This window comes from Sturnus vulgaris, chromosome 9 (genome assembly GCF_052056855.1).
Source record: "Sturnus vulgaris isolate bStuVul1 chromosome 9, bStuVul1.hap1, whole genome shotgun sequence".
Classification (NCBI taxonomy): Eukaryota; Metazoa; Chordata; class Aves; order Passeriformes; family Sturnidae; genus Sturnus; species Sturnus vulgaris.
The window spans coordinates 9,789,956-9,815,366 of NC_142251.1; the positions used below are offsets into that span (position 1 = coordinate 9,789,956).

Below are 25,411 nucleotides of genomic sequence, written 5' to 3' on the forward strand. Positions count from 1 at the left end.
ATTGGAAAGGGACACTCACGTGGACTACCTGCGAATCCCACCGCCCGGTTTCCTTTTTCCATTGGTCAAGAGGCACTGTCCATCACACTTCTCCTGGTGTCGATTGGCTGGCAGGGAGGGGCGGCTCCGGGCCGCTTCCCACCCCGGTGCTGTGGGCGGTGGCGCTGGTGAGGAGGAGGAGGAGGAGGAGGCGGAGCCGGCGGTCGCGGCCCCGGGTCCCGCAGCCGGGCTCCCGCCTCACATGGGGCCCCCGCGCCGGCCGCAGCGGCGGGGCGGACCCGCGCCGGGGTGCTGAGGGGCCGCGGGTGGGCGATGCGGCCATGAAAGCCCGCGCCGCCCGCGGGCCCTGCAGGCGCCGCCGCTCAGGTAACGGCCGGCGCGGGGGCGGCGCGGGGCAGGTCCGGGCGGGTCGGCAGCGGGGAGCGGGGCCGCTCCGGGGAAGGGGCTGCCTGCCGGCGGAGGGGTCTCACTGCGGTGAGGTGAGCGGGGCGTTCCGGGGACCAGGTGCGCCGAGGGGCCGCGTCCACGCCGGTGGCCGCAGGTGAGGGGCGGCGGGCGCTGCGGGAAAGCCGCGCTCTGATCCGGGGGCAAGGGTCTGGAAGCTCCCGGCGTGGATCTTTGCCCTGCCGGGATTGCCTTGGAAATGTTCGCTTTGCCAAGAGGCGTGAGGGCTTGGCTCGGGTTTTGCTGTTTAAGTGCTGCCCTGTAAGAGTAGGTGAATCATGCGTTAATGACAGGGTCCAGTGTTCAAGTATATGTGCGTGTATATTTGCTTTATAGCCTTCAGGTGAGGCGTGCTGTATAAATGTAGATGGTCGCTCTTGATGTTGTATTCCTTGGATGGTCGGAAGGGTTTTTGCTTCAAGTATGGGGGACTTTCCACTTGGGTGTTCCTGTAAGTGGTGCTGTAATAACTGAAAGCTACAATTTCAAGAGTAATGAATTGAATTTGAAGAGTACTGAGTTGAATTTTATTTAAACCTTTCTGTTTGCCCCTCTAAAAAAAGCAACAGCTAACATTTGGGCTAGTTTATGAGAAGCCTTTGTGCTTCGACTGTGGGTTTAGGTTTTTTTTAATAGAGATCAGAGTTCTAGCATATTTTATTGTCTGCAAAATCAACAGACTTACAGTTCCATGGACTTAATTAGGCCGTGGAATTTGCAACCTAAGATAAGATTTTTTTATGAGAAACTCTGACATGCCCTGTGGACTAGTCATAAACCTTTCCATTTAGTCATCATCCTTGGAAATTATTGCTGCATGCCAATAAAAATGTCATTTTCTGATTCTTGCAGAGTTCAGCTATAGACATGGCTGAGTAATTCAATTGTCCATTTTGGTTTGTGTAAAAGTTTCATGCAAAACAAGTAGTTTAAACTGAAAGCAAAAGTGTGTTCCCTATACCTGGTGGCAAGTGTGTGCTCTTGTGTGTTTTTGCTTTGATTTGTTTTGTGGCTTTTCATTAGGATGAACAGCTGGCAGTGCTACCAAACACAAATTAGGGCCTGCAGAGCAATCCTTACTTCAGTTCTTCGTATCTTTGTGACTGTAGAATGACAGAGTTAGTTCAAAAGAGCTGCTCTGGTGGCACAGGCCTCCAGTAACCTAGTTATACCCTCTAATTCCAGATACTTGCTTTTGCCATTGTAATTCTTTATGCAAATGATTTCACAGACTCATGAAAGAAATACAGGGTTAAAGGAGGGGACTGTTGCTTCTGTGTGCTGCAGAAAAGAATGACGCTTGTGGTTCACTTGCATCATAGGTTCCCTTTCTGTATTTTTCCTGTAGCAGACAACCATGCATTTGCACAATGGCAAAGCTCTTTATTGTGTCCTTGCAGTGTGGCATCTTGCAAACTGGCACAAAAAAAAAAGAGCTCTGCTAGGCAAGATCAAAAAAAGGGCGATGTTCACAATTTTTTCTTAAAGCCCTTTTCCTGCTTATTAGTTCCCTAACCTACTCATTTGGAGCTGTGTATTCATCAGTAAGTCCATCTAATAATCAGCAACTGTATCACACTGGCTCCATCTGTTGTCTGTTGCCAAGTCTTCTTTCTGACTTAGATTGTAAGCTTCTTTTCATATGATCCTGTCACTTTTTGTTAAGTTGAACACATTGCTGGTAGTGGCTAAGCCACTTTCTGCTGTGATTGTCCTGTTGGTTGCACTGGAGAAATGTTGCAGCTTTTGCAGCCAGGAGTGGAGTTGGTTGAGATAACTTTGCTTTTGAAGGCTGACCTTGCATGCTCCAGGTCCGTAGCTCTCAGACTATGACTTACGTGTTTTCCGTGGTACAGGGAGCTTCAGATTGGTGTGTAAATACCAGCAAACATCAGTGTCTGCAGTACCTTAAGGGGTTTGGGAAATCCTGTTCTCACTTCAGAAAGACGTAGGTTAGTGAAGGCTGTGTTACTGGTCCGTTTGTGCAGCAGCTCCTGCAGTAAACAGGGTACTTGGTGTTTCACTGTAAGGTGAAACCAGTAACACAGGCTTGTGCTTAGTAAGGGTAGGCTACAGAAAGTGTCTTAAATATTGTGGAGATGATAGTTTTAGCTGGAAAATACGAATATTGACTGCCTTGCGTGGTGATGCATAAATATAGGATTGTGTCCAAGAGATGTCGGTGAGGTATGAAATTCAGCCTGTTTACTTTGTCTTCATCCCTCTTTCAGGCATTCGTGTTCTCTTTGCTTTGCTGTTCTGGATTGTCTCACTGGCTGCGTTAAAACAACAAAAGTTGTTTCCAGTCTCTTGTGAAAGCCTCAGTGCTAATAGAGCTGTCAGCCCTCTGCAAACCCAGCAGAGAGGCTGGGGGGGAAATTCCTAGATTGAGATGTTAAAATACCTGTTGGTATTAGAAGGCTTTGATCCCCTTTCTTTTTGTTAAGAGCTCAGCAAATGTCAGCCTGCTGACACCTGGAAGGCATGAGCAGCTTCTCGCTGTCTCTACTGGCTGTTTTGTTAACCAAACATAATGTATTGAAATTATCCATTTGAAGCAGCAGCTGTGTCTTGTACATGATCTACTTGAGTGGTTATTTAACTCTAACGATGCTCTGTAACCAGGCTAGAGCCTGTCTGCACTGTGGGTTGGAGTGACTGAAACCAGGCTAGGAGAGGAATGAATTGTTGAAGGTCCTTAGTAGAGCTTTAGTTTTGTGTTGTAATAGGACCCTAGAAAATGCTGATAATTACACTGTGGGCATAAGGATCAAGTAGTTTTCTTTCTTTGTGAGTTCTGTTATATTTGCCTTCTAAATATGTGCTAGAATTTATGCCTATGCCTGATGAAAATATTTTTAAACCTACAGCCTTGGCCCTGAATCCTGAGCTCTGCAGTAATAGCTGGTCTCTCTTACTCGTTTCAAACTTGGCTACAGTCGCAAAATAAATGAACTGTTTGTTTCAGCTTAGCCTCTCGTGGAGGTTTGTTTGCATTATAAAACCATGATGCAGTTCAGCAGACTTCCAGTTTCTGGAGTGGTGTAGTAGGGCTAATGCAGGTCTCTTCTGAGAATGTCAGTCCTAGTTTGCAGGAAGCTTATGCTGTGATAGTACTGTCTAGAGCTGGCAATTATCCTGTACAGGGGAGATGAAATTGAAGCAGAATGTCATGTAAGTGAAAATAGAAAATACTGGGATTTTCATGTTCAAAGGCAGTGTTGTAAGTAAGATTATAAACTGACTCTAAAGGCTTGTCCCATAAAGTAGTCAAAAAAGACTTCAGGTTCAGGATGAGCTGGTCCAAACATAGCCCAAACTCTTGTATTTGTAGCTATCTCATCTGTAAATATTTGATTTTGTCTTCCTCTCAAGGACAAGAAGCTAACTTATGGATATACCAAAGAACTTTCCTCTGTTAGGGGAGCAGGTGACAGGAGCTGAGAACAAAATTATTGAGTGCCTGGTTCTCTTTACCTGTTTAGTTTAAATTTGTGGGTTTCATTTTTAAACATTTTTCCCTTGTTTCTATTTTTTTCCTCCAAACTAAGAACCTCAGTCAATTCAGTCTTTGGAAAAGTTTGTTCTTTACATTTCTTTGAAGCCCTTCTGAAATTTGCACAGTACTACAGTGAAGTCTTCTTCCCCCTTGAGTTATTATTTTGTTGAGTGACACTTGCCAGCATAATTCCTCTAATTCCTTTATGTTTTTGTAGTGCTGGCTGTTGAAGTTTCGTCAGACTACAAGTTTAAATAGTTAACTCTTGGCAAATGACTTTTGTCAAAGCTTTGGCATCTTGTTCCTCAGAAAAAATCCTTTTCAAATTAATAACATGCGTCTGCCAGATTTATTGCTTTCCAGGCTGAGTGCCTAGCGATGGTCTCTGTGTCTAAAAATGGTTGTTGTTATTAGGGCCATCTTTTAGGAAATTGTGAGTTTGACATTTGAATGCAAATAGGCACATATTTATAAAGATGCTGGGGACAGAAAACCTCTTAGTAATGAGTTGAAATGTTTTTTGGAAGGATTTTTTTTATACTCTGAGGCGTAGAAGGGATGCTGCTGAATTTGAGGAGCCTTCCCCATTTTTATATCTATGAAATATAAAATGTTAATTACTGGCTAATATATACCACTTGTTAGTTTGGCAGGATGTTTAGGGTATAACTTGATATGCTATTGTGGGGTTTGTCTTTAAATAATTACAGGCTCAGGCATTGGTTTTAAAAGGTAAATCTCTAATTAACCAAATTAATGCTGATAGTAGTTATAGTAATTTCTATGAATTAAAAAAATGCATTCATTCAGTGAAGAAATTGATCTTAATATAATATTAATAGGATTTTTTTTTTTCTTCAAGGTGTGTTTTGGTAAGCCAAGAAATTAAAATGTAGTAGGGCATGAAACATTCTGAAATTGTGCTTCTTAGAAATGTAAGAAATAGCTGAATAGGGCAGATACGTATTTTGAGAGGTGAATTTCAGAATTACTTTGGTCTTGGCAGAGTGGGGTGCATTTTTCTTGTATAGGGATGTCAGAAAAATTGTTCTGAAAACTGAGAATTTATTAGGAAATGTTTTTCAAGTGTTTAGTGTCTTTTAGCAGTTCTTTGAGCACAGCTTAAGAGTTTTAAAGCTGAACCTTAATATGAAAAAAACCACCCAACAACCTTTTAGTTGGTTACAGGACAGTCTTAGATTCTGTTCAGTGCACTTTAATTAACCATACAAAGTAGTAAATTAAAGTACCTCAGACTGACTTGACAGTCAATTAAACCTTGGTTGATTTCATTGAGAATGTGATCATTAGTGTAATTGGCCAAAATGACAGGAGGCCCACTTGGAATTGTGCCCACTTGAAATTTTCCTCTAATTCTGTGTATGCAATCCTGGGCAAGGTAATGGAGCTGTGTCCTAATAATTTCCAAGAATTTTGTGTAACTGTCTGGAAAGGTAAACTCTAGCAGGCAAAAATGAAGGAATGGGTTACTTGGGAATCCAGATGGCAGAACCTTTTGGAGTTTATTTTGTGTGAGGTACATTGAACCTCTTTTCTCACTGTGGAATTTATACAGAGTTTTGCAAAGTTCACCATGTGATTTCAATCAAAAGGATGTGTATATGTGTGAGGGACTTTTTGTGCTATGTTAAATAGATGTAGAAACTGTGTTGAGGCCATCTTCTGTTAATGGTATCTGGATACTTAAGAGATTTAGGCTTTTCCTCCTGTTTAATACTGCTTATCTAACTTGGTCTATCTTCCTCTGTTAACTCAACAGCACTCTTTCCGATTTTCTTTTTCATTTTTGTCTTGCTTTGCATGAGAGCTTCTAGTCTTTAGTTTGCAGGGTTGCAGTGTACATATTTTTTTGCTGGATTTATTTGGGGATTGCACTTTCTGTGGAAACAACCCTGTGATACTAGGTTAAGTTTGTGCATTTCTGGGGGCAAATGCTTGCCTCCTTCCCTGGAAAGTGTCTGGTGCATGTGAGTGCTACTTTGATGGAAATAAGTTCTAAAAAATTGTTCCTTCAGTTACAGTAGGTTTTCTGGTCAGTCTTCAAAGGTAGCATCTTCTGATTAAAAAAATTAATTGTTAATACCATGGCTTCCTCTGTCTGCTCTCCTTCCATAGTTCTTTCTTTATCTCCTTGAAAAGTAACCAAAATATAGCTTGTCCTTTTCAGATCAAAAGGAATTATTTAAGCAGGCCTTGGAAGCTCCCAGGCATCTTGTCTGTAGCTGAGGAGGTTCTCTGGGCTATTTTTCTCCATTGAGGGCATGCCTTTTCCAGACCCTCAAGGCTCCTGAGTTAAGAACATGAGATCAGAAACTGGATCCTGATCTCCTGTGTACCAGTTGGCCACTGTCATCTAAAAAGTGCAGTAAGATCAGGCATGTGGGAGTCTGCATACAAAATTCTGTAGGAAAACCATGGCGTGGGATAATTCATAATCATGCCTTGGTAAGAGTCCCCTGTACCCACTGACATCCATTTAGAGAGGTCTTAAGATGTTTGAGATAAACACTCTTCGTATTTGGAGTGGACAACCTCAAATTAACTCCAGACAGTTCAACAGAGCTTATTTCTGACAGCAGAGAAGGACTATGTGTTTGCCTGATGTGTTGGCACAGAGCATCTCTGAAAGATTCACTGCATGCAAAGCATGGGTATAGCAGCACTGCTGTGTTTTTAGGGGACAGCTGGTGTGCCTCTGTTTTTGTGACGCTTTTCTAATGTAGTGCATTGTTCAGGTTCTGTACATCTTTGTAAATGGAAGTGTAATTGCCTGCCCTGTGGTTATTTTGCCCACCTCTTTAAAAATTATTTTATTGTTTCCTTCCCCTCCCTCTAGTTTTTTCTTTACCCTTGGGGAAAAAAAGAGTATCCTCTTTGTGACTGTTCACATTATTCAGGCTTTGTAGGTGCTCAGCAAATTGCTGTAAATGAGCAGTGAAGTTTGGAATAGATAAACCTCCTAAGTCTAAGGTTTAAAGAAAAAAAAAATTAGGCTACCTGCCAAGTTTGCCAGTCCAAGCTGAATTTGATGGGCTCCAGAGTCATCCTCATTACTTCATCATCATCTTAAAAAGAGTAAAAATTCTTGGTCTCCCTCCCTTTTTTCCCCCATTTCTCCTTCTTGGCAAATGAAGCTTGTTTCCTGTGTTTTCAGCTGAACTGAAATTAATATAGCTTTAAAAAATATCTTTGTGGGGAAAATTTGTCTGGCAGATTGTTACTGTTTTTATAAATTTAGGGGCTAGATGTTCAGTGTATATAACCTTGTATTCCTACCAGGTAAGGAATTGGTCTTCGAACACTCATAAGTGGAAGCTTTAAAAACAAGGTTTTGACACTTCAAGTGAATAACTTTCCTTATGTCAATTGAAAACTGATCTATATTTTCTTTATAGTTGGAGATCCCTCCTTCACTCCCCAAAGTGAAATTGTTTCTTGCAGTAGCAGTAGATTGGTCACCCAGCTGCAACGTTTTGTGAGCTTCCTCCTGCGTGGTTGCTTGCTGTAGCAACCAGAATTTAAGTAAAAAAAAGAAAGGACTGGGGGGAAGGAATGAAAGTTATTTGTTTCCAGTTACATTTTGAGTTCCAAGCCTATTTGTCTCAGAATAGCCAGAGCATAAAGTATTTCCGTGAATATGAAGGACAAGTTCATTAGGTTACTGTCTACTGTTGATGTTGTGTGTTTGGTTTGTTTTATTGCTTTGGTTTTTTTGCCCCTGCTTGGACATCTTTGTTCTTTTCTTACTCACTTAAACTGATGTATGCTTTCTTGTCAAACTTGCTAGATATCTTCACAATAATGGTAATCTCAATTTCTTGTATTTTAGGATCCACCCAGAGTAGAGAAGACAGCAAATTACCTAAGATGTGAGAAGCCCTCCCGTAGTGAAATAAAATCTTGTTTTCAAAATGGACCGAAGTAAGCGGAATTCAATAGCAGGATTTCCACCACGCCTGGAGCGCACTGAAGACTTTGATGGTGGCACTGGAGAAGGGACTGCATCCCAGCTAGGAAGAGTTTGTACCTCTTCATACAGAGCCCTGATAAGTGCCTTTTCCAGACTTACTCGTCTTGATGACTTCACATGTGAGAAAATTGGCTCTGGTTTCTTCTCTGAGGTGTTCAAGGTGTGTGTTTAGTTTTTTCTGCTCAGTGTTGATTGCTTCATGTTTGGTGATGGGAATATACAAGACTGTCAACCAAAATACTTCCACTGGAATCAAATGATAGTCCTTGTATTTGCTTCACTCAAACTGAGTGAGGGGTGAAGAACTTTCAGGCTCCAAATATTTCTTCTATCACTCTTTTAGCTGTTTTGTCACTTGTAATTTATTTGAGGAGTTGCAGAGCTTTTTGGGAGAGAGAGAAAAAACTGAAAATAATTGGTTTATTTTTTGACCTCTGCCATGTACTTTTGCATTCATGTAGTGTTAAACACTGATGACTGTTAGTTCTCCCATATGTAAATGTCTTTAATTTAGCTGATTTATTGGTTTTGTGGGATGATACACATTCCTTTGGTAGTCTTTGCCTCACAACACTTAGATGCATGTGTTAAGGAGTTCCATACATGGTTGCTGTATTTGGAACCACAAATTTTATTGCACTGAAATTTCAATGCAATTAACTGCTCTTCTCTGTTTCCTTTGCTGCTTATGCCACACTTCTAACTCAAATAATCAGAGTTGGGTTTGAAGTAAATAATATGAATGGGAGAATCTGATGTTGTCAGTGGCTTGCTGCTATGAATGTGGGATGTGGAGAAGACCTCTTAAAGCAACTTATCAAACACAGTTTTATAGTGCTGGTAGTATTTCTGCTGCTCTGACTGTTCTGGTAAGGTTTATTGTAGAGAAGCAGGACATTGAATTGTCTTTCAGGCATTGACAAAATAATTTGTTTCCTTGTTCTAGTTGCTGACTTCACTTGAGGTTACCCTCCACTGTTTCCATTTCAGTGAAATGCCAGAAAGCTATCTTACAGTATATTATATCCATTCCATGACAATTCATATGTTGTTTTTTTCTTGAAGTTAAACTAAAAAACATTTTATTCAGTTTTGTTGCTATAAATAGATACCTGCATTAGAAAATGGAAATTTTTATTGCTTTAATACCCAAAGGCATTGAGATCTCCATGTATATATCTCCTCTTGTATTAAGGCAAGTCACTCCACAGAAGTTTTTGTGTTTAGCTAGATATATGAAATCTTAGTTTTCACTAACACAAGTTTTTAATTCTTTCAAATGGGTAGACATGAAGAACTTTATTGAGGGTATGTAGGAGATTTGGTGCAGGACATTTCTTTATAAAGCCAGCTTTTGTAACAGTTGTAAACTGTTTGTTTGGGTTTGTTTGGTGGTTTTTGTTTGGTTGGGTTTTGTCTTATTTCCCTGTTTGGGAAACTTCCTGTAATGCATTTTGTAGCAACTGGTTTTGTGTGGAGACATTTTCTAACGTTAAATGTTTTAAAGTTCTGTATGTAACTGGAATTCATCATTACAGCTTCTATGGTGAAATTGCTGTGCCATGTATTAAGGTACCAATAGACTTGGGTCATACCTAAATAACTAGGAAATAACAGACCTTGGTTTACTTGTGAGAATTTCAGAAGTCAGGTGGAGGGAAAAAGGTAGCTAAAAGTAAAGATGAATTTCCAGCATTCATAGTAATTGATTAATTTGAGAATTTGTTGATTGAGAGAAATCCCTGATACCCAGTTTATTTTAATGTGCATAAACAAGTCCTCTAATTCTTTAAAAACCTTCCCCTGCTATTCTCCTTTGCAGTGAGACATCCCAAGGTGTTGGATAGAGTTGGTGGCATTACTGTAAGAGTGATGGTGGTAGTCTGAATATCTGGTGTCTGTTTTCACAGAAACAACCACAGTCCCCCTGCAGGCAGACACTGAGTGATAAACTCTTCTTTTGCATCAGTTTCGACCAGAGCTCTGCAGTTCTGGTGTGAACGGGTGAGAATGCATTACAGCTTTATCACAGGTGCAGTTCCAAACTCATTTGAGCAGTTTTCTGTTCTGCTGCTTTATCAACCTGACCACCTCTGTCATTAATCCTACTGTGCTGATTATCAGATTTCATGTGAGAACCTTGATGTGCTTCAAGTAAGGAGAGCCTTGTGGCCTGACACAGTTAAATTTCAGTCTGATCTGCAGGCTCACATCTAAGTGATTGAAGTTGAGAGAAATCCAGGATAGTTCTAAACTTACTGTGTAAGTAATTTTACAAGAGCAATGAAGCCTTCCCTTTAAATCATCAAAGGTGTCCAAAACTCACGTCTCCAGAGCTTTTTCAATAATGTATTTGTCTATTGTTTTGTATCATACATTGGGTTCACTCAAGTGATTTAACAAAGAATGCTTGGACTGTTTTAAGGGTTTGGGATTTTTGTTTTGCTATGTAGCTAATAATTTTTTTCAGTGATTTTTTTTTTTTCTCCATCCTTTTCTGTGGAAACTCCTTTTAAAATATTGTCTGTTGTGGTGAAGTTGCCTTCTCTTGTGATAAGTATGTTACAGTTCAGATGTGTGTGTTAATGGTCATGTATGCTATTAATAATCTTTTAACATTTCTAGTGCACATTTATTCATAAACATACTAAAATCTGTGGTTTATTCAGAACAGAGTATTAAACTAGTGTTTTGATTTTGTTAGCCATCACTACAACACTTCAAATTCATGTTCACGTGAATACTAGATGTTACAGAAACTAGTTTAGAAAAACTGAACTTTGTCAAAATATCAGCAATCTAGTTTAAAGCAGCTGACTGACTAGTGCTTGTTCTAAATTTCAGTGGCAAGTGCAGCACCCTGGGGTTTGCTTTAAACATAGAGCTGGGCAGAGACTGTTTGTATAAATAAAAAGCCATGATCCCAAACCCTTAAACTGCTAATTGGGAAAACCAGCTGATGAAGCTGTGAGGAACTGTGGGGGAATCCAAGCATTATACTGAAATCAAGTATTATATTAGGAAATAGTTACTATTAATTATAAAATGTTTGTTTTGGAACAGCAGTCAGACTAAAATCCAGGATGATCTTCTATTCACATTTACCTTCAGGTTCAAGGCCAGTACTTAGCATTCAAGTTGCTGTGAATTTCCTTCAGGCATTCTTTTTGTCTCTACATTCTGTAGCTGAACTTTTGAGAGAGACTGGAAATACTTGTGACATTCCAGTGTTAAAAGTGGAATTCTTGCAGTTTATTTTTTGTGTAAACATGAAAACAGGAGTCATTGATCCAATGTAGAATTGTGCAAGGCCAAGTATAAATACAAAGTGAGGGTGTCATACTTTTGGATGTCTTAACGCGATGAGTGGTGAGTGCAAAAGGTTCAGTATGGTCAGGGTATTTGTGCTTATACTGTGAGGCCTCCTGTTGAATACCCTGTAGTGATGGTCCTCAATTCATTAATTAGTTGTTAGTCTTTATTTGTGTGGTCAAATTAATGTTCTGTGACTTTCAAAAGTGCTGACAGATCAGGAAAGGTGTGCCTGTCCAAATATGTACCTTGTACCTGAGGCTAGGATCCTGTTTCTAGTATTTATTTAATGTCTTCAGAGTGTTTAAAGATAAGCAGCATCCAACTGTCTAATGTGAAAGGAGAAACGAGGCTGGAGTTGTGCTCGAGGTACTGTGAAGAACACATATGTGTTATTCTTTTTATCAAGTACTTGTAATGCACTTAAGATGAAACTGGTAGTTCGGTTATCTCTAAACATACAAATCATAAATGATACTAGGTAGTGTATAATTTATGATATTGTGTCTCATGGGCACATTGTCATGGTGGTGGGCTTGATCTCTGGAACATCTTGTTCTAGACTGTGGGAGGTTTAAGAGATATTCCTGATCTGGCTTTCCCAAAGTGACTCAATGGGAAGTTTGGGGGGTTTTTTTTTGTACTTTATGGCTTCATTACCATTCAGATTAACATTTCTGTCTGTGTTTGTCTGTAATTTTGCAGGCCTTGGGGAGTCTAGTGCAGAAATGTTTAGTGTCACTTTCTTCTGTTGCCTCTGACCTAGGTTTGACAGGACTTGCTAACTAGAATAACAGTGCAGAGTAGGAACAGAGCAGTAGAGTAAGTGAAGGATTAACTCACTAGGTTTCAGACCCAAAAGTTATGAGAGGTCTCTTGACCAAAAAAAGAGTGTCTTGATGGGCATGAATATCCTGTATCCTGTTCTACTTTGCCTGTTATGTCTCACAGCCGAACTCTGTCTAAAAATAAAGGCATTATGAACTTCTCAAACAGTTAAGGCTTGGAAGATTTCCTGGGTCACCTACACACTCTGCCACATCACCTAAGGTCTTTGAATTTTACCAGTAACTGGAACTTTGTCTAGAGCATATTTTAACTCCACATACAGCAAAGCTATGCCTCTCTTGCTGTTTTTTAAATTCGGTTCTAAGTTGAAGATCTCAAAGACAATCCCATGCCCTAGTTTTCACAACAATAGCATGTAAAAACCATCCTTCAGCTTTGTGTCACACTCTCATAATGTTAATGTGCTTAATGCACATCACTTGTTGCTATCATGGCACATTAGTACCTTATGTTTAATGGGTGTGGACCTCCTGTTCTGTAGACTTCAATCCTTATTTGCAATGAAGGTTTTCATTTGGGTTAAGTTGATTTTTGCTCAGATATTTAAGCTATGAAGCGGCCTTCACTACTTATTGAAATAACATGAACAGTGTAATGGTCCAAACTTAAAAGTTTGAGATAGTTCCAAGTGGCAGCTTCTGTCAGGAGGAAGACAATGCGGAACATTGAGTTAGAGGAGACCTCACTGGGTTCCTGAGGAAGCACCCTGAGGAGACTCCCCTGTCTTGCCCTGCTTTGTCATGTCCGAGTGTATCTTCAGCTGTCCTGGGCCAGCTGTAACCTGGTTGTAGTCACTTGTGGCACGGAGTAGGATGCCTTAGAGAAGTCTATGTATGTTGCTATTGCAAAACGTGTGTACATTTTGCTTAATCTATCTTATTACCTAAATTGAAAATTAATGTAAATTTAGACTGAGATGTTATGAGAATTACTACAGTATCCTTTGCTAAGCCAGGTATTTCTGCTCTGTTCTTGGCAGCTACTTTTGGCTTGTCCTTTAAACTTTCATTATAAAAGATTCCACATCCTTCTTTGGTGTATCCAGGCTATAATTTATTATTTTTAAATGATCCTTTTATAGCTAGAACCTCCCAGTTTGAGTTGTTTCTACAGCTGGTCCTTCCTATTTGCTTGTTGACTCTACTAGCAACTCATTACTGACAGAGGGTTCAATTTTCCTGTGGCATTTAGTCAGAAGAGTAATGTCTATGAGTGTGTGGAAGGAGGGAAGCAGATATTTGAGCAGTTACAAAAATGAGCATGCAAGGAAGAGAATGCCAGTTCATATTAAAAGGAGAATATGAATACAAAAAGGACATGGAAAAGGTACAGGAAGAAAAGGCAAGGGACCTGCTGCTTGGTTTTCAGCCCACACTCGGCAAAATCCCACTGCAGAAGGTGTTGGAGACAGTGTCTCAGAGTTTGCAGAAAGCACTTTACTGGACTGAAATCTTTTATTAACTTGAGTTTTATCAGACAAACAGGCACTGCAATATTTGACCTGTCAAAGTGTTTTAAATCTAAATGTGAGTCTGGGCATTATTGCTGGTCTTTGCAGGATGGCCAAGAGCAGAATTGGTGTGGAGCTCCCACCTGCAGGACAGAGCCTCAGCATTCTCCCAGGGCTCTACAAGCAAGTTCTTACTCTTCTCTGTGTGTGCCTGTTTGCTGCTTAAATGAGATGTCAGTCTTTAAGACTCAAGCTAGTGCCTTTCCTGTTGAATTCTTTTGAGGAGGAAGTGGTTAATTGTCCGCATAAATCAAGAAGAATCTGGGTATTTCAACTGGGGGCAAGCTTTTCTTAATTCTGTCATACCCTTTTGATTATTATTTCAAAACTCCCAATATAAACACTGGCAACAGGAGGAAGTTTATTTTTTTGTTAATACCAAACTAAGATGAATTTGACTCAGTACATCTGGCTTTTGCTTATGAACAGTTTCATTGCTTTGTCACCAGACTTTAGGCCAGCATTGCATTCTTCAAGGTGACATTGGTATCACCATAAAGTCACTTAATTGGCCAGAATGCTTGTGTAGAGGAAGATAGAAGGCTAATTTTGTGTAGGTGTTTTTCTTTATGGTAACTGTTGTACATGAGATTTAGAGTTGCTGGAACCATAGCTTGGTTAATGCTGTGGGTGTATCATGTCCTCAGACTTATAAGACAGTAACAGGAGTTCTCCTCTTGGCATTAGTACTGTACTGCAGATAATCACATTAGTTTTTTTCCCTGGAAACTAATCCTTCCCCAGTATGTAGAATTGCTTTCTGCAAGTTTTGCTTAACATCAAGATTTGGCACTTTTATTGCTGTCTAGGCCTTCCTACCTCACCTTAAATCTTTGTTTTTCTTTGCTTTATGGATTTGTGGAGTCAAAAAGCATAGAGTGGGAAAAGGCTTCTTGTCGTTTTGCTCTTAATCTTTCTGTTGCAAGGCAAGAGCAGCTTTACGTCATTGTGTTGTCACTCCTTAACCTATTCTTGAAAGCTGATAGTAGAGATGACTGCAGTGGGAGGTACCTAGGAGTTGGTACTTCTGAAGAATCAATTTTATTGAGCAAGAGAGAAGTGGTTGCATCATAACCACAGTGGGCTGAAAAGCCTCCAGCAGTAGATCAGGCTACTGTGACTTGCTGTGAGGATGATGTGCATGGTTAATCTCCTCACCTGGTTGAGCTGGAAGGGCAGAAGCTCCTGGAAAAGGGGTGGTACAAATTTATTGAGGAATTGAGAAAGCATCTGGAAGAATTGTTTTCCATCATCGATAAATGTCTTCCTCATACCTTCTCTATCTAGCATGGTTGTCACTTTGTCTTAAGGAACAAAATAGTAACATTGTCATTTTAGAAATTTGAAATGCAACAAAAACATCTTTCTGCATAACATAGATTTTCTGGTATTCAGATTAAAAATATTCTGAGAGCAGCATTGATAAAGTAAAATTTCACTGGAAATCTCTCTCAGGCTTTTTCTTTGTCCTTACTGGCTTCAGTTTCAAAATCTCTCACTTTGTTGTTTTCGACATTTAGTGGAAGGTTTGTACTGGAGAAGGATCTTATTTGCCTCTGGAATTAACAGCCTGATCAGAGGCCCGAATGTAAGTGTCTTTCAAAAACTTTGTAAAACGTTAGAGGTGAGATCACACAGTATCTATGATATTTGTGGTACTAATTGATAGGCTTAAAAGATGCTCTATTTTAGTTATTCTATTAAGTATTTGTAGGAAATTTTGAAGTTGTAGGCTTTGAATGCTTTTTCAACATTGGATGTTTAACTTTTCTCAAGTTGGAGAACACAAGTTGTTAACTCTGTGTTAACACATGAGGACAAAGAAACAATTAAAATTGATTTAATAATTGGAGAAGTGATTCAGTGGATGACTTCAGTCTTAATGTGTTTGCTGTGTAAAAATTGTTATTACAGTGCATAGACAGACTTACAATAAGGAAATAACTATTTGAAGGTGCTCTTCAGTGTAATGAGAAAGGCATAGTAAAGCCCAATGGGTAACAGCTGTAATAAGAATTGCACTTATTTTTAAAAATAAGTGTCCGTGGGACGTGCCTTACCAACCAAAATTTTTCTTTCTCCTGTTGCTTTATTGGTGATATTTGTGGCCATCTTTATTTTTTTTAGAATGTTCTTGATTAAATTTGGTGAGGTGTTGAGAATGTTACAGCTTCCAGCAGTATAGTACCACCAGTTTTGGAAAGTAATGGTCTAGACAATAGGATTTTTTTTTTAAAGTGGTGCATAGATTTTTTTTTTTTTTCCCTCTTCAAACTGCTGTAGCTACATCAGGTGAAATGGGATACTTCAAGATCTGCTTATGACAGATAGTGTCAGAAGCCATCTTTTTGGGGTGGGAAAGGAGTAGGTAATGAGGAAGTGGATTATCCTACGTTTTGGTTCAGCAGATACAATATTTGATCTTTTGGGCATGGAGAATATGCTTTGTGACTGAAAAGTGACACCCATTTGACCAGGGTCTATCTTGCCTCACTCAGGTGTAGAGCCATTATTCTTGTCCCTGCCCTCCCTGTGTGCTATGATGCCAGTTAGAAAAACAGACAAACTCTTCTTGTCCATGTATACCTTTTGGCCTAATTTTTTTTATAGGATTGAATTTTAAGATGAAAATCTTTTCTTTTTGGCTAGTGAAGGAAACTCACCTTGCTCAAGGTGACAGAAGTAAGGTATTGGAGGCTAAAGGTCTCTCCTGTGAAGTTACAACTTAAAACAAGCTACTAAGTGTGTTTGGGAATACAGTCACTGTAATATAATATATATTATATAATCTAGCCGAGGAGGCTGGAATAACTCTCAAACTTCACTTCAAACTCTGGAGTTATATCTGAGAGGTGATTCTAATCTGTTTCTTATTATTCTGGTTCTTGTCAGGAGTAGGAAAAAGCACCATTGTGAAACTGGGGCATAAATGCTGAGGATGCTGGTGCTTTCTTAGTCAAAGTAGAACTCTCTGGAAGTTTGCTTTTTTTCTCACACGGATGTGTGAAGTATCAGTCCTTTTGAAGCCCTTCTTCCAACTGGTAAGATGATTTGTATGGTAACCACTTAACCAGACAGTTGTCTTCCTCTTGCTAATTTTTTCTTTGCTATTGAGGTGCCAAGCTGCTGTCATCCTAGTCCTTGTCACTTAATTAGCAAATGCTTTTGTAGGCCATAGGAAGAAGTTGTAATAAATAGGCTGTACTCCAACGGATCATTAATATAGGAATTAAAAACCTCACCTGTGTTGTTAGTCTTTATGGGTTGCACCATCAGGGCAAAATACCACTTCCTCCCCACTAATCAATTCTGAATTTTAATGACATTTGCATCTATGTGTAAAGTGTAGAGCACTCTTACTTCTAGCAAAATTGAAAATGCTTTGAAATGCAAGGTAGAATGGAGGGCTAATTCATATTTGCTGTCTGAAACAAGCTCTGTTTTTTATTAATTTATCTTCTGGGTTGAAGTCTTAAGATATGCATATTATAATCTTGAAACATCAGCTGAGGAAACTCTGAGATTAAATCTGCTGCCTGGTTCTCCTTTAATGAAAGCCTCATCTTTTGTAGTGGTGTTGAAATATTTTAAGAAAATTTTCAAAACTATACTTCCATAATTCTTCTTTCTACAGTCCTGCTTGGCATCACTACAGTAAAGTTTAGAACTCTACTGAGTAACACGAATTAAAAGAGGGTGAAACAGTTCTTACACTGTTTCACTTCCTCTGGTTGGGTCAGACAACTTCTCTGTTGAAGAAAGAAATATTTAGAAAATATGATAGAATTACCTTGAAAATGAACAATTTGTTTGACTAAAAAGCCAGAATAAAAATCACTGAAACAAACTTGATGTTAAAGAATACTCAGTAAAAAAAACAAACCAACCAAACAAAAAGAGGAACATAGTTTAATGTAAAATTGTTCATTTTGAAGTGTATTTTTCACCTGTTTGCAGACTTGGCCTCTCCTCAGCCTTGCTTGTAGAGCTGATACATGGAATGTCAGAGTTAAGTCTTTGTTGTCCTCACAAACAGAGAAAATGCTCACAAATTCTGTCAACAGTAAGAAAGACACTGATACTGTAACAAGTACCTTGCAATAGGAGATAACCCTCATTTGGATTTTGTGTTTAGTACAGTGACTGCTGTAGTTCAGAGTCCTTTGGGCCTTTGATTTTCTTCTGTAGGAAAAGTGCCAATCTGAGTATCGTTGTGCAGCTTTCCCAGGGCAAAACAGGTGGCAAGATTCCCTTGGCACTGAGATGTTTGTGTGCTTTTTGTCTTGTTTTCCGTAATAATTTCTCAAGCACGGTTAAATGAGATCTGTTTAGTTTTCTGTTCTGGATGGGGATGTGCTGGGTTGGCAGCTCTGGGATTTTCTGTGTTTTGCCAGCTGGCAAACATGCACGTTTGTGTAAGCTCATTCATAGCTGATACTGAGAGACAGGTGCTGATTTACTGTTCTTCAAATAGCTGTGCTGGCATATGTCCAGTATTAACATGACTGCGCCTAGAGAACAAGAGTGCATCACTTAAAATCTTCGTGAGACACCTCTGAGGCACCTCTCTGGATTCTTATTTACTGGTATTGGCAGCATGGGAAAGTTAAACATATATATCAGTGATGGATTTCACTGCCTGTGCCTGGGGACTGTCTGTGATGTTAATACACACAAATACGTGTGTGTTACTGCCTAATACGAAAGGTAAAAATTAGAACTGCAAATTACTATTGATGGCACAACACAAAAGACATGCTTACAGTCTCAGATCCATAGGGAATGCTTCTCCCTAGCTTCTTAACAGCCATTGGACGTGATTAGAGAAAGGAACTCCAAAGCCTGTATGACAGAGCTTTTTTTAATCTTTCCTGCTGCCGTAGTTGGTATTCAGTATGCAAGTGATCCAAAACTTCTTCCCATTAGATGCTGTAGGAACCTCTTTTCCTGTCCATGTCCTTCCTGTGTCACCACAGCTGTTGGCCCTCACTGGCATAGCCGGGAAGTGCTCTGGGGTGGCTGCAGGGCCCTTGGCGGTGGCAGCAGCTCTGCAAAGCGGGGCGTCTCTTTGATGGTCAGGTGGCATTAGGGGTTGAGAAGAGCACAGAGCTCTGAAACATCCGCTGGAGTGATCGATACCGAGACAGCGTTGCTTTGTTAAGTAATCCGGAGCTGACACTGTGTCTAACACTGACTCACTGGTGTTGCTTTGTAACTTTCACATGAGCTACTTGCAGTTAAGTCCTGCAAATCCAATTCTCGAGCTTCCTAGCATTTACAGGTCATGATGAGACATAAGAAATTGCATGGCATATTTAATCAGCTACCGTTCTCAAGTAGAGCAGTTTTATGCAGGCTTAAATAACAAGAAATTACTTAGAATTTTTGGTTTTGGCCGTAGCCTGAAAGTTATTAACTGCGTCAATTTATAAAAGCTGAAGTATCTTCAAGTAAGCAAAATGTGGCTTCTTCCTGCTGCCTGCTCTTTTTATTTGTGGTTGCGATCAAGTTCTAAGTGCTGTGATTATGATAGCAATAGTTGTATGTCAGTGGGCTCTGTTCTGAAAGGTGAGACAGACTTCCTTACTCATGCATGGTAATGTTTATTTGAAAGATTTATAAAGGAAATCTAAGGAAGTTATTTCTGCCCCAAACTGAACTTTCTGTCAAGGCTCCCGAACAGTTTTGAAAAGAAACTCCACAAATGTGTTTGAATACCAGTGATGAGATTATTGCTGTAGTGGGGGGACTGTGTGCTCAGTGCCAATCTGTTCATATATTGTAAAAGTTAGTAGATACAATTTCTGTGTTAGGAAAACTCAGTCCAAAGTATTGTTTTTCTTCAAAAACATCTGCAGATTATGTAAATATCATTATTTTTCATAGAGGATAAACTCACAGTAACATGGAAAATATTTAACCATAAGTATTAAAAATTAAATGGGAAAATAGGAACACAGATGCAGTATCTGATTATGTATTATCTCTGGATGTTACAGCACTCACTTGCAGATATCAGTCTTCCAGTTTTCTGGCAGGTAGATAATATCACCTCAATTTCATAAGAAGTAAAAAAAGAAAGGCAGTAGCATGCTCAAGGCTGCTCAGTGAGCTGAGGATAGCTAACATTGAAAATTAGGAATAAGCTCTCAATTATGAACTTCAAACTCATTATTTCTTTTTCTTTCCTGACTATGATATTGCTCAGGTGTAAAGTACATGGCTGAGCTGTTTCCCGAGGTTGTGGTAGAACAGTGCTCACCCAGTGTCCATGTTCCATGTCCTGCATTGCAGAGGAAAGTTTATATGGTTACATTCTGCTGAACTGGTTACAAAATCAGTCAACTTTGCCACCCTGGGCTGTGCCTGTTTATTTCTCATCTCAAACTGTGGAACAATAGTCCTCTGATGAATTTGTGCTTTCTCTCAAAATAAGACTGTAGTCTCTTTTTGCCTTTATGGCTTGATTGAGATCAAGTTAATGGCAGAGCTATGTGCACAGATTCCTATCAATAAATGGTCTGTTTAAAATAAAAGAGTGCTCTATTTTGGGCCCTGGTTCTACATTACAGTAGGCAATGAAGAAAAACAAAATACAAAAGAAAAATTGAGGCTTTTTTGGCACACAAGTGGATTTATAAAGTATCAATGGCGATGCTGTCCTACTAATTAGAAATTCACCTTAGTTTGGGGAAGAAAAATTGGAGAATTTGTTTGACCATAGGTGTAGAATATTCTCTAGTAATTGAACTTACTTCTTTGCTGAATTGTTGGTGCTAGACGTTACTAAAGTTATCAAATTAGCACCTTTGTTTGACTAATACTGAGCTTTTGTACTAAAGGGAAAATGGTAAAGTCTCCAGCTTTTTCTGTGTATTTCTCTCAACTCTTTTTAGTATTAGAAATGAGTAGAATCACAACTGCTGCCAAACTTTTGGAAGGTTTTGGGCTTTATTTTGTGCCTAGTTTCTGTAGTTCTTCTGAACCTGGGCTAAAGCTCTTATAACACATGCTGACTAGTTTTATTTGGCAAAGTTTTGTTACATTTGGCAGGTCTCTCTCTTGCTGCAAGAAGTTGGAGTATAGTGACATTCTGTATTACTACTCTGAAAACAGCCACAACCCATCTGACTCTGGCATCTACATAGCAGCTTAGTATTATCTGGACTGGTGTATTTCTTTTAGCTTCTATTTGTCACTGCAAATTTCCCTAGTGATATGAAATTTCTGACTTGATAAAGGCATCACTACTATGAATATGTGTATCTGACAGTGGGTACATTTCAATGTTAAGAAAAGCATTTCAGATTACAGATTTACAAGCACTGTGATCTGAGCTGAAGAACAGGTTTATCTTCTTTGCTGAAGGGAGCTTTTTTAAATCAACCATAGAGTTAAGACATTCTGCTATCACATTCGTCCTCAAGGCATGAATATATGTCCCTGTAAGTGTGATGACTTGGTGGCTTGACTGTGAGACTTGGATAAAGTACAGCTGACCCTAATTTTTTAAAAGATTTCTTCTGCTGTCACAGCAAGGAAGTAGTCTGTTTTTGAGAGAAGTTTTGTATCAGAGCCAAATTGCTGGTCTTCTTCTCTGTGAAAGACTTTTTTCCTGTCATTTAGTAGGCACTCTTGTGATGAAGCCTTTTCTCTTTATCAGTGATTACTTCTATCATCTCATGTGCCTCACAAACTTTACTATTAACTCAGTCAATCAAAATTAAACTGTGTAACACATTTGGTGCAAATGGCCTAGAATGGTAGCTAAAGGAATGTCTTCATCTCTTGTCATCAAAGAGAAAATACTTGTAAATCAAATGAAGACAGAAAAGCAAACTCGGGGAAGGTCAAATATTTGGACCAGAGGAGACAGCTTTTAAAATGGTGCTTTGGATACATGGCAGCAAAGGTGAAATGGCCAGATGAAGACCGAGGTGTGTAAAAGAAAGCAAAAAGTTGGTCTATGTGCTAGAGCAGCAACATGATTTTATGGAGTAGGCTGTATAAGTAAAGATCTGTAAATGTATTTAAGCAGTAAGGCTGGATGCCAGAAGAGGGGAAGGTAGGGAAAAACTGAAAAGCAGCTAAATGAAGTTTTGGAAGAGAACTGTGATAAAATACTTCCAGCTATATAATGATGATTTGGAAAATAATGAAAATGCAATGAAAAACTAGGAGCACAGCTGAAAGCTGTGTTGGCAGATTTACAATATCAGTATTAGGAAATGTTCTTCAGATGTTTATTCCAGGGCCACCTGGAAAGGTACAATGAATACAGATCAAAAAGGCCTTGTGAAAGATGAAATCAGGTTAGATTTCAGCTATTGCTTAAAAATATTTCCCCTTCAGTCCAGCAGACAGTGGAAGTAATATAAATGTTTGGATTTTCAGAGAACCATGTCATACCTATATGACGCAATAGATAAAGAATAATCTAAATTATATGATTTTTTTTTAATAATAAAGAACTTTACAGCTAAGCAGTGAGCTGAACATTAAACCCACCAATTTTTGCATGATATTCCTCATGAACTTTATATAGTGACCACTTCTCTGGAATGTGAGCCCTACTTAATGACTGCTATGAGATTTCCTTTAAATGCATCACGTTTTCTTTACTGTATCCATGATTTCCTCTACTTGCCACTTACTTCTGAAGAAAGGGGTAAGGATCAGAACATGGTCCAATGTGAGCAGAACCATGCAGGTAACAATAGCCAGGTCAAAGTCCAAAGTACTTTGGTCCTAGGAGAATCAGAGTGCAAAGGGACAGTTGAACTGCCTGTCAGCAATAAAACAGGGAGGCAGTATCTGGTTACTGTGACCTTGGAGATGGAGTCACACACATAGGTAAGCAGACTGAGAAGCTAGAAGCGTGTGCAAAGCAGCTGTAGGATTGTCAGAATGTTTCTAAGCAGAGACGCCATGATCCAGACATTGCTGAAAGGTTATTTGGTCTGATATGCAAGGGGCTCTAATTAATAATAATGTCAACAGCTTTAAAAGCTTCACAGCAATCTGCAAGTTGCATCAGTGAGAGGTTTGAATTGCATGAGTGAATCCCTGTTTATGTTGAGTGTACAGGCGTATGCCTGAGGCAAACTGCCTTGTCAACAAATGTTAAACTGGATCAGCAGTATTGCCAAAATATTTACTCGTTTTCCTTCTGGAGTCAGGTGGTTGAAACATAATTTCCACGTTTTTTATGGCATAGAGGTGGCCTGAAAGGAGAGAGGATTAAAACGAAATAGTTTTGCACTGCTTTGGTGAGGCATGCCCGGATAGACACAAATTTTGTCTAAGAGTGTGGCTGATGGGTAAGTAGGCACAGAGGGCAGAGCTGACAGCTCCTTCCTTGTTGCTGATTCAGAGTTTGACTGAGACCTTAAAGACAGAACCTGTCAGTTCCTTGTTGTCAATTTGTTCTTGCCATAGAAATGCTATTTGCCAGTTGTGCTTCACAGGAGAGAACGTGGTATGAGGTATATTACATGGTCTTAGGTATATTCCAAGTGATTAGCATTGTGCTCCATAATTTATAAATTGATACTTGCTTTTATTCATAATATTGAGTATTGTCCTATTGAGAAAGATGCCCTCTCATCTCCAGTTCTGCTTCTCCCTCCTTGCTTAAAGGATAACTAGCGAGACAGGATGAGTCCCTTTTTTTCCCCCTCTCCTCTTTGGTTTGATTATGAATTTTGCTGTTCTGTCAGATCTTGTCAGATACATCCTCCAACATCAAAACAATACACAGAACTTCAAATAAAATTGCTGGTGTTACCTTACTGTGTCCCTTAAAGTGAAACAAAGCATAGTGCAATGCTGGGTATTATTTAGAGACCAGGTATTTAGACAGAATATGCTGCTCTATGTGTAAGGAACTCGAGAAATTTCCAACCATGGGAAAGTGATTTTATGAAACAAACAGAAGAAAAGCCAACTGACCTTGCCACTGAACCTTGTTCAGTCTGTCAAGACTGGAAAGACTGCAGGATTGCTTAAAACAGAGCATGAAAAGTTTTGTCTTTGCAAAAGCAGCTCAGTTTTCTCCGGATGTGCAGTTAGTGCTGTGGACAGTCAGGCCTTTGAGAAGCAGTTGTTGACCAGTTCTTGTTGTGTATCAGACCTGAATATCCAGGAAGCATGCAGGACACCATGACCCAAAAAGTTACCCATCACCTTTTCTGAGGTTTCCTTAGCTTAAGAAAAGCAGTCTGAACACTGAAAAAGGTCCTATGATAAATTCTATTTTAACCTCAGAGTTGAGGCAAAAGAGCAGGAAATTTTGGCATGAAACTAAGTGAATTATAGAAATGGCCAAGAAATTAAGAGGTAGCTGGCAGAGTTCATGAGAAGGCAAATACTGTTTAAGACCACATTCCATCTGAGTTCCTGATCAACTTCTACCTGTATTCATTCCCTTTTGGCAGACCTTGAAGCTTCTGTGTTGGTGGAAAGCTCATTTCTGAGGAAGCTCTGTTGAGAGCATCTCTGACTGTAGGAATTAAGTTACTTCAAATCCATTCCTGTTCCCTGAAAATCCCAAATTACTTTGTCACAACACCCAAGATTCCTAACCCTCGTCTCAGGGGAAGTGTGTTGATTTAGCTGCAGCTGTGTATAGGTTCAAATCATCGTCCTTTTTTCTTTATTTAAATTTGTATTGTTGAAGCTTTCTAAATCTATGAAAACATTTTAAATTTTTCCCCTCACCCAAGGCATTACTCCTAGTAAAATAAAGTATAACTAAAATATGTTTTAAAAGTCTGTGTAGACATTGACCTGTCCAACTTAGTTTTTCATTCAAATTGGCTGGGTAAGATTAAAAATTAAAGTACACAACTGACACAAGAAACCTGGCAAGTAACAATAAACCTCATCAACTTAACATGCAATCATCCTACTTAAAACCAATAAGCATGGCAAACAGGTAAGACGGGTTGTGTTGAGAATGATTCTAGATTATCTTGTTGTAATGAATGCACTAAAGCTGTAGTTTGACCAGTTTTATTTTAAAACCAATATTACCACGGAAAGGAGGAGTCCCACGCTTGTGACCTTGCTGTTGATTTCTACTCAGTGCTGGTTTCTATATCCTCCTCCACCCCCTTTCCCTGATCCTTCTTGCACTGGGATTATTGGGTGACTGTAGGTGAGGCATTTGAGGAGCTCATGAGCGGGAGTGAAGCAGGAGGAAAACCATCTGAGGGCTATTTTTCTACCTAGTGCTTCAATGTTGTTTACCGCATTCACCTGTGATGTTTCCAGTGCTACTTTATACTTGAAACTAGGACGGGAAGAGGCAACTTAGAAGTGTTAAACCAGACACACACCAGAAACATGACACCCTTTCGTCCCTGTACATCTTTATGCTGAATTCATGGGCTTTGTGTCCAGATGAGAATGTTTAGCTGAAATATGCCTCTCGTTCTTGCAGATAGTGGTGTGCAAATAAAACTTGAAAAATAGGTATCACTTGCTGCCTCTGAGCTACCAGGGAGCCTTACCTTCAAAACTCATACCCTATTTTCTTCTGCTTATCATGGGTTAGTTATTCTTTCTGTAATTAATATATCACAGCTAAAGGAGCTTCTTACTGGAAAAGATGAACAGTCTTCTGGAATGAAAGTGGACGGGCTGCTGTTGTTTAAAATGTAGGTAGTTTGTATGTACCTGTCATAATGTTGATTTCAGTTTTAAATTAGAAAGCTGATGAGTTTTAAATTCCTGGAACACAGACCTTCCTAAGCTAATCTTCATAAACATGAATAAATTTGCCATGGGGATAATTCAGTGTTTT

General features: G+C 39.4%; 1 protein-coding gene across 2 annotated transcripts in view; it reads left to right on the forward strand.

Moving 5' to 3' along the window:
• Positions 1-219: 219 nt before the first annotated feature.
• Positions 220-25,411, forward strand: part of TESK2 (testis associated actin remodelling kinase 2) — a 77,447-nt gene continuing 52,255 nt past the window's right edge. The window contains exons 1-2 of one of the 2 annotated variants that reach the window (XM_088169521.1): positions 220-366; positions 7,794-8,094. In XM_088169521.1, coding sequence (XP_088025647.1) covers positions 7,876-8,094 — 219 coding nt within the window. In that variant the 5' untranslated portion in view covers positions 220-366; positions 7,794-7,875. Of the gene's footprint in view, positions 367-417; positions 542-7,793; positions 8,095-25,411 lie in introns of those variants that run through there. The other variant, XM_088169522.1, reaches the window with a different exon arrangement.